The sequence below is a fragment of the Rutidosis leptorrhynchoides genome, chromosome 9 (genome assembly GCF_046630445.1).
Source record: "Rutidosis leptorrhynchoides isolate AG116_Rl617_1_P2 chromosome 9, CSIRO_AGI_Rlap_v1, whole genome shotgun sequence".
In the NCBI taxonomy this organism is placed as follows: Eukaryota; Viridiplantae; Streptophyta; class Magnoliopsida; order Asterales; family Asteraceae; genus Rutidosis; species Rutidosis leptorrhynchoides.
This window is the reverse complement of record NC_092341.1, coordinates 119,229,220-119,238,965: the sequence shown is the minus strand read 5'-3', so window position 1 is coordinate 119,238,965 and position 9,746 is coordinate 119,229,220. Positions and strand designations below refer to the sequence as shown.

The 9,746-nt window shown below is 32.8% G+C and overlaps 1 protein-coding gene across 1 annotated transcript; it reads left to right on the top strand.

The window, feature by feature from the left end:
- Positions 1 to 8,084: 8,084 nt before the first annotated feature.
- Positions 8,085 to 8,969, top strand: LOC139868350 (uncharacterized). Its single transcript, XM_071856683.1, has one exon. The coding sequence runs from the start codon at positions 8,085 to 8,087 to the stop codon at positions 8,967 to 8,969; it is 885 nt and encodes a 294-aa protein (XP_071712784.1).
- Positions 8,970 to 9,746: the final 777 nt, after the last annotated feature.

The window sequence follows — 9,746 nt, the reverse complement described above, 5'->3', positions numbered from 1 at the left end:
AGTTTTGTGCAAAATGGTACACGTTGTACATACTTCTAAATTTACTAGGAACTTCGTTCCGTTTATGTTGTCACATCAAACGTTTAAAGGTTTTTTAGAAACTTCCTTGGTTGATTTTATTAAAGGATTTCATATCAGACTACACCATGTATGGACCACACTTTTTCTCGCCCCCGTTAGGGATAAAACTTACTATTAAGATATTTGTTAAAAACTCTTGAGCCACTTTGGATGGCAGTTTTATAAAATTTGTTGGAAAGTCTTTGCGCTCATAGAATGTTCCTTTTAAGGTTAGACTTGGCAAAAAAAAAAAAACGCGGGCCGATAAGTCAGTTTTCTGAGGGAACACTCAGTGGTCACCCCATCGTAGGAAAGACACTAGGCGGGTTTCTACTCTCGATATTTCACGCTAATCGCAACACCCTCGTAAACATCATCTCTATGAATCTGTATATTGAGATACAAGGAATCATTTTTGGAGATTCTTTTCACTTGGAGTAAACCATTCTTTATGATCAAGAGTTCACGTATCTTCTCATCCGCGCATCCCCTTAAGTATAAGATAAATTCAGAACAAACCGCTCGAAGAGTTCACCCTGGTTCAAAGATCACACCTTTCGTGCGAATTTCTTTCGGAAATGTAATGTGGAATACTTTAGGAATCTATGAATCTTGTTATCCTCTTGGAAGGGACTGCTTAAAACTTCTATAACACAGATGTGGTTACTCTACACATTCCTTCCTTCGTTGGTTGCAACTATAAGATGTTAACCCTAACCTCAACATGTAACTGAAAGGATAAGGTTACATTATGGAACTGTGCTTTCATTCCATCCAAGGATAAGTTCACACGCAGTATGTTGGGATCACCATGTTTCCCACTCTGTCAGTCAGCTTCGTATTGCGACATAAGCGTTCAATGTTTTAGATGAGTTTGGTAACATTCATGATGCATTTTACGCATCCAGCTTACTGAAGATGCCTATAAGGCTAAAAACATCATATTTCCTTTTGTGGGTATATATTCGGATGACATATTCATGATAGCAAGAAACGAAATCAGTATGTTGATCTCTTAGGACAAGAGACTTAATTAATAGCATATACATATTCTTACTTTTGTATGCCCGAGTACCTTTCAAGGTAAATAGCTCACTTTTGAGCCTACGAATCTTTCGGAACTTTGATACGCTACTTCTTATTTAAATACGGTACCATTTTTAGTCACTCCTTAAATTTCGGGACGAAATTTTCATTAACAGGTGGGTAATGTAACGACCCGACTTTTTCGACTTGCTTTTGTGCCTTGTGTTTTAACGAAACTGCGTATTTGTGCGCACTGTGCTACTTTATACTCTGGAACTTTTATATACATGGTTTACTTTCATTTATATGTTAAAACGTGCCTTAGAGTACCTAGGATACTTAACTTGATCACCGGATGATTTATGACCGTTGGTGTCGCTTAACGTTTCGATTAAACCGCGAACTGCGCGTACGTTTAACTTTTGTCGTAATCGGAATATTATGACTGCGAAATATTAATTATTATTTTATAATAATAATTACCTGGGTTTTTGGATGCTTAATTTTAATTAATTATTTACTAGATCACAATAGTTAGTCTTGTTGGACTTTCTACCTTATTGGACCTTAGCCCACCCTACACTAGCTAGTGGCCCAATTAATTAGCCCAAGTATTATTTATTAGTGACCCATAATAAATAAAATAAATGCCCATTTAATTAGATGATTCATACTAGCATTTGGATAAGGATTATCCATAATGTTACATGGGATCCTAGCATAAGTACATACTTTAGACAACCACTAATCAAAAAGCAAAATGGTGTCTCCCCCCTCCCCCTTTGAAAATCACGGCCACTAGGGCTTCCACCTCATCAATCCATGTCAAATTTTGCCTATAAATACTAGCCATATTACTCTCATTTTACACATGCTCTCATTTAAATTTCACACACACATACTCTCTTACTTCCTTTCTAGCATTTCTCACTTGTAAGTTTTTGATCTTTTTCTTCTTCTTTCCCTTTCTAATTCGTGTATCATCATCATTCTTAAAGATCAAGCTTTTTAGCTTTGATCTTGATTACATCTTGTTGATTCAAGCATGAATCCTTCAAGAACATGGCAGATTCAAGCTTTCTAGCTTTGAATCTTCACCAACTTTGTAGATCTAGATTATTTTAGCTTTAATCATGTTGTTTTGTTAAAAAGATTCAAACTTTTGTTTGTTATCTTCATATATCTTAAAGATCCAAGCTTTATGCTTCAAGATCTTCAAGAACAACCAAGATGCAAGCTTTCTAGCTTGAATCTTCATATCTTGTTGTTGGATCTAAGTTTTCTAGCTTATGATCTTGTTGTTTTGTTATAAAGATCAAAACTTGTGTTTATGGTCTTCATGAAACTTAAAGATCCAAGCTTTATGCTTCAAGATCTTCAAGAACACTAAAGGTTCAAGCTTTCTAGCTTTGTGACCTTATAAATTGTGTGAAAGAGATCCAAGCTCTCTAGCTTAGGGTTCCATCACTTCATTTGACTTAGATCATGTTCATACTTGTTTGACTGATGTAAAGTTTGTAACTTTGTTTGTAAATTGGACTTGTAATTGTGTTAAGACTAAGGATATGATGTAACATTGGTTCATCATCCATCTAAGACTCTTAAATGAGTTGTGTTATCACTTGATCTTAACATATTGTGTATTGATGGTAGAATTTTTGTCAAAATTGATTCTAAACCATCAACGAGTTGTACACTTGAAGCTACAAGCATCAATGATGAGAACCGTGATGAGCATCAAGCATCAAGAACCCCACCGGAACACTTGTCCACTGATTTTCGTATCTGATCAGGCCACCTGGGCTACTGAAAAGTAGATTTCCAGTTAGTTCGGTTCGAGTAGATAATTTTCCGTTTAGGCCTCGTCTTAATCCGAGTTACGGTTTAGGATTTATGGCCCTCCGAGTGTCACTACACCCTATTAATGTTGTGCTGAAATTTCTGACCTACTCGCACTTAAACCGTCGCCACGGTCAAACGAAGACGAGTTAGGTTCTGAAAATTGGTCATCGGTTAGGGGACTCATATACGGAGCCATAGCCACTGACTATGCATCTTTTCGATTCACGTAGAGGTCGCAGCAGCTGACCGAATTCAGCCTTTTGTTTCGATCTCTATTCTTGTCAAACTTACTTAGTTTTTATGATGATGAATGATGATGATGATGATGACACTTAAACTTATTTTATGCACTATTAGAACTTATAAGGACAACCTACTGACCTAGTAACCTTTGATTTAGGTTGACGACCTTTCGGACCGACTTACTACTTGCGTACTTTCATTACCGACTTTACCGCTTTTATCACTGTGAGTTATAGCATCCCTTTTTACCACTTTTACTATTTTTGGGACTGAGAATACATGCGCTTTTTACGTTTTACATGTTAGGCACGAGTACTTAAACTTTATATGTGTGTGGGTTATACAACGGCATAAATATTCCCTTTAGCACGGTAACGTTTAGTCATTGGTCTTTGAACCGGTGAACGCGAATCTTAGATATGGATTCATAGGGTTTGACATCCCCACTCAGGCTAGTCGCGCTAGCATTTAACGGGTGTTTAATACTTCATGAACATACGCACTCGCCAAGTGTACTTTCAGGGGGTTATAAACGTTAAGTCTAGTTACCGGGTGCCCACGGTTATACATATACTTTTCATACTGTTTTGTTACACTGATATCTCGTGGCCTACCTTACGTTACTATTACAACTTAAACTATAGCTCACCAACATTCGTGTTGACTTTTAAGCGTGTATTTCTCAGGTGCCTAGAGGTTTCTTGCTTCCGCTGTTAGATTTGCTGTCTTGCTGTTAAGGACCTGCTGTATTAGTTATCCGCTGCATTACTAGAGATGTCTCATTCATGAAACTTTTCTTTTGCATTCGTAGTTTATGTTAATTTCAAACAATGGCTTTGTAATGACCTTAGGGTCAAATACTTATGTTTATGCTCCTATTCGTAGGATGCACGTTATCTTTTGTAAAACGCTATCTTTTTATGAATGCAAACTGGTTTTCAAACAGCATATAGTGTTTGACCGTGTGAAGATCCTGTTGTTGACGAATTGTACACGATGGTTTTGTACGGGGCGTCACATCAAGTATCAACCAAAAGGTTGGTGAGTTCATTAGTTTATCAAAAATAATCATTTCATAATTTTAATAGACTACAAGATTTCATATTTCCATTTCTCATAAATATACGTCCCATGCATAGAGACAAAAATATCATTCATATGGATTGAACACCTGGTAACCGACATTAACAAGATGGATATAAGAATATCCCCTATCATTTCGAAAAATCCTTCGGACATGATAAAACAACATCGAAGTACTAAAGCATCCGGTACTTTGGATGGGGTTCGTTAGGTCCAATAGATCTATCTTTAGGATTCGCGTGAATTAGTAGTCTGGTTTACTAATTCTTAAGTTACCAAGTAAAAAGGGGCATATTCGGCTTCGATCATTCACCCATATAATGTAGTTTCAATTACTTGTGTCTATTTCGTAAAACATTTATAAAAATTGCGCATGTATTCTCAGCCCAAAAAATATAAAGGGTAAAAAGGCAAATGAAACTCACAATACTGTATTTTGTAGTAAAAATACATATGACGAAATTGAACAATGCAGGGTTGGCCTCGGATTCACTAACCTATATCAATTGTATATCTATTAAAACATATAATGGAAATCACATAATTTCCTTTATTAATTATATATTATTTATGTGTTTGTAGTTTATATAATTTATATTAAATTTCATTTAAAAATATATACTTATATTATATTTGAAAGTATATGTTATATATATTTATTTTATATATATTTAAAATGATTAGAATCTATACATTTTGTTATATTAATATATCCATATATATATATATTTAGTATTATATTAAAAATATCGAATTTTTTGTATGTCGGTATTTATATAAGAAATGTTAATATGTCTTGTATATAGTTATATAGATTATTAATATAGTTGTAGTATATATAATAAGTAGGTTTTATGTACCAAATATCTATTTATTAAAAATGATAGTTTTGATATTAATGATTTTACTAATAATAGTCCTACTAATAATAACTTTATTAATAATGATAATACTAATAATAAAAATGATAATGATAATAATGATAATACATATGTTAATAATGATTCTAATAATACTAATAAGTACATAATGATACTAATACTAATATGAATAATAATAATAACAGTTTGTGTTATTTTGATAATAATAATAATCCTAATCATAATAATAGTAATAATACACATATTAGTAATAATAATAATGATAAAAATTATAATTTTAGTAACAATAACAATAATAATAATTTTGGTAATGAAATCTACCTTCCAAAGCTTTTCTAAAAAAACATGTCCCGAACAGGGCTCGAACCCGAGACCTCTCGTTCACCCGCAAACACCCTTAACCATTCCCTCTGTCTTGTTTATCTTATTTATAATACAACCCAAAGTATTTATCTAATACATGTTTCAACCCACTTCATCTTCTTCACCCAAATCCAAACGATCATACAACTTCATTCTTAATAGTCAATCATCAAAATGGTTTTAGGACTTTTAAACAAACATGAAACAAAAAATAAAAGTGTTCTTGTAATTAAGAAAATTCAAAAAAAACTGAAAAACAACCTACTGCTGAAGCTAGTAGCTTCCTTAAAAAAAATTTGTTTTCAATTTTGAGTTCGTTTTGAACAATCTTTACAACATGAAATATGTTTCAAATCATTCCTAAAAACTATTGGAATCGTCAATTGAACATAAAATATCAAAACAAGCTCTAATTTCTCGATGAACAAATTAGTTGACTTTTGACAAAATAACTTTGACTCGCAAATTCGAATTCGTCATTAAGAATTGGAACTTGAGATTTTACAGAAAGTTTAAGTAAATGATTCCTAATAACTCTGCATTTTTAGTTTTTGAAATTTGTTTCGAATTCAAGTTTGTGTATCTCACTGTCAAGAACACATGAGCTCAAAATTTAGTTTTGAGATTAAGAATGTTATAGGTTATGATTACAACATGAATTGTGTTGCAAATCATTCCTATAATCTTTATGGATCATCAAATTAACTGGAAATATCAAGACAAACTCGAATTTGATTCAAGAACACTTAGTTGACTTTTAAAACCCAAAACTTTGACTCTCAAATTAGAGATTAATAGAAAGAATTGAGGATTGAAAACTTACAGATAGTTTTGATAGACGATTCCTAACAAGACTGTATTATTACATTTTGAAAATTCATTCGAAATCAAAATATGGTTAAAAAGATGAATGTACAGAGTGTCGAGCTTATTTAGTGATTTTCTCAGTTTGATTCATTCACTGGATGCAAGAGACAATATATAGCACAAGATTTCTGTCTTGAATTATGATTGAGAATGACTAGTAACAAATTGGAGACAGAAACAAAATTCAATTACAGTGTTGATAGATACCTGCAACTGATTTTGATTCTTTGTAATTCAATTTAATAAATATTAATAGTAATTGTACTAATAATATTAATAATAATTATATTAATAATAATAATAATAATAATAATAATAATAATAATAATTCTTTAAAATAACTAAATACTAGTAATAATATTATGAAAATGATAATAAAAATATAAGAATTCATTTAGATCATAAATAAATTTTAATCTTAATTATCTTCATCATTCTTATAATATTGATAACAATAATACTATTAGTGTTGTATTATTTTCTATTAATAATAATTACTATAATAATAATAATGCTTTTTTAAACAATAATAACACATTAATATCCTAAATTACATGTATTAACTTTTATATGTAATAATAGTAATATTCATAATACTGAGATTAATAATAACACTTATTTTTAATGAAAGTAATAATAACCTTATTAATATAATAAATTTTATTGATTATTTATTATTTCTAATATTTCTATATATTACAATATACACATAATAATAATTATGCATAGAAATCATATGTATTTATATATAGATTCATTTTAAATTGTACTTACTTATTTTGTATCTCATTTTACATATTTATTTCCAATGTTAATATTATATTTTATAATTTCAAATTATAATATAAACTTATATTTATATATATACATATTTATTTACAAACAATTGTTCGTGAATCATCGAGCACAGTTAAAGGGTAATTAATTACATAAATATAATTCCAAAATTTTTGAGACTTAACATTACAGACTTTGCTTATCGTCTCGGAATTATATAAAGATTAAGTTTAAATTTGGTCAGAAATTTTCGGGTCGTCACATTTGATGCTCTTAATACACTACATGGAGAAACAAGTAATATTCAGAAAGGCCTCATTGATGAAGAAATGGATATTGAAATTGAAGATGACATTGGGGGAGAGGCCAAAATAATCTCTGAGGGGGCAAGCACTCCCAGTGTAGTTGTATCCAATGATTAGTTTGGCTACTTGGAACATTAGGGGTTTGAACCTAACCACTAGACAGAATGAGGTTCGAGAAGTTGTAGTTGAAAATAACTTATGTTTTTGTGCTATCCTTGAGTCGCATGTTCAAGTTATCAAGCTTCATCGTATTTGTGGTTATGTTTTTCCTAGCTGGATATGGGCTTCAAACTCAAGAAAATGTGATCGGGGTACCAGAATAATTGTGGGATGGGATCCATGAATTTTCGATGTCATGATCCTATCCGTTGAAGAGCAGATTATGCATTGTCAAGTTAGAATTATTAACCAAAATAAAGATATATTTGTGTCAATTGTTTATGCAGCAAACTATTATATGAACAGACGTGTGTTGTGGCGTAACCTTGAGGTGCATCATATCTTTGTTGGTAATCACCCTTGGGTGATCATGGGCGACTTTAATGTCGCTCTGAATGTGGAGGAAACTTCTGCAGGCAGTTCGCGTATCACTCCTGCCATGATAGATTTTAGGGAATGAGTTGATAGTATCGAAGTGATGGATGTTAATCAGTCGGGATTACAATTTACATGGAACCAGCGCCCCAAAGCTTTGTATGGAGTGTTAAAGAAAATAGACATAGTTATGATAAATGATGGTTTTCTAACTATGTTCTCGAATGCATATGCGATATTCCAACCTTATAGAATATCGGATCATAGCCCGGCTATCTTGAAATTGCCTTCTTGTCGAGTGGTGAAGCATAAGCATTTCAAATTCAGTAACTATGGTGGTGAAAAGCCAAGTTTTCGAGAATGTGTCATTGAGGGGTGTAAGAAACCGGTTGTGGGTCATAAGATGTTTGTAGTTGTAAAAAAGCTTCGCATGATGAAGAAGCCTCTTCGCAAAATCATGTGGGAGAAAAGGAATATACATGCTCAAGTTGTTAAATGGCGTTCACAATTAGATGAAGCTCAAAAGCTATTGGATTCTGATCCTCATTCGATATCACATCGTGAAAAAGAAAGGAGTATTCTTAAAGAGTTTAATGAGGCAATTTTAGATGAAGAGAAATTGTTTAAGCAAAAATCCAAAGTCCAATGGCTAAAAGAAGGTGATAATAACATTGGTTACTTCCATAAGGTGGTAAAAGGGCGTGCGAACAGAAGTAAAATTAATGCGATTATGGATCATTCAGGCACTATGGTTGAAGGTAATAAAGTGGCTGCAACATTTGTAAGTCACTATGAAAACTTTTTGGGATCAAGCTCTCCATGTGTTGATATCTCAGATCCAGATAATACATTTAATAAACGCATAGATGCTGATCTTGCTCGTGACATGATACGACAGATTACGGACACTGAAATTAAGGATGCGATGTTTGACATTGACGATAGTAAATCGCCGGGTCCGGATGGGTATACGGCTGCGTTTTTTTAAAAAGCACGGGATATTGTGGGCCAGGACATAATTGAGGCGGTTCGAGAATTTTTCTCTAATGGCCAGTTGCTTAGAGAGTTAAATCATACCATTATTTCTCGCATCCCTAAGGTTGAAACGCCAGCCAGTGTCACTGATTTCAGGCCTATATCTTGTTGCAATGTGCTTTACAAGTGCATTAGCAAAATTATCACGGCCAGAATTAAAAAGGTGTTGGATGTGGTTGTGAGCGATAATCAATCAACTTTCATCCAAGGGAGGCGCATTTCAGACAACATTTTATTAACTCAGGATATCATGCGCAATTATCATTCTGATCATGGGAAACCTCGATGTGCTTTCAAAATTGATATTCAGAAGGCGTACGATAATGTGGATTGGAAATTTTTAGAATCGATCCTTCATCTCTTTGGTTTTCATAAGGCTATGATCAAATGGATTATGAGATGTGTTACGACTACATCGTATTCGATTAATATCAATGGTGAATTACACGGTTATTTTAAAGGAAAAAGAGGCTTGAGGCAAGGAGATCCTATATCTCCTTATTTATTTACGTTGATCATGGAGGCCTTAACTCTAATCCTTAAGAGAAATATTCGTGAATCGGATCACTTTAAATTTCATCCAGGTGTGAAGAGCTGGATATTATAAATATATGTTTTGCGGATGATCTTTTCCTGTTCTCATTTACTAGTAAACAATCAGTTCAAGTCATTTCAGATGGGCTGCAAGAGTTCACTAGCTGCTCGGGCCTTGTCCCTAGTATACAAAAGA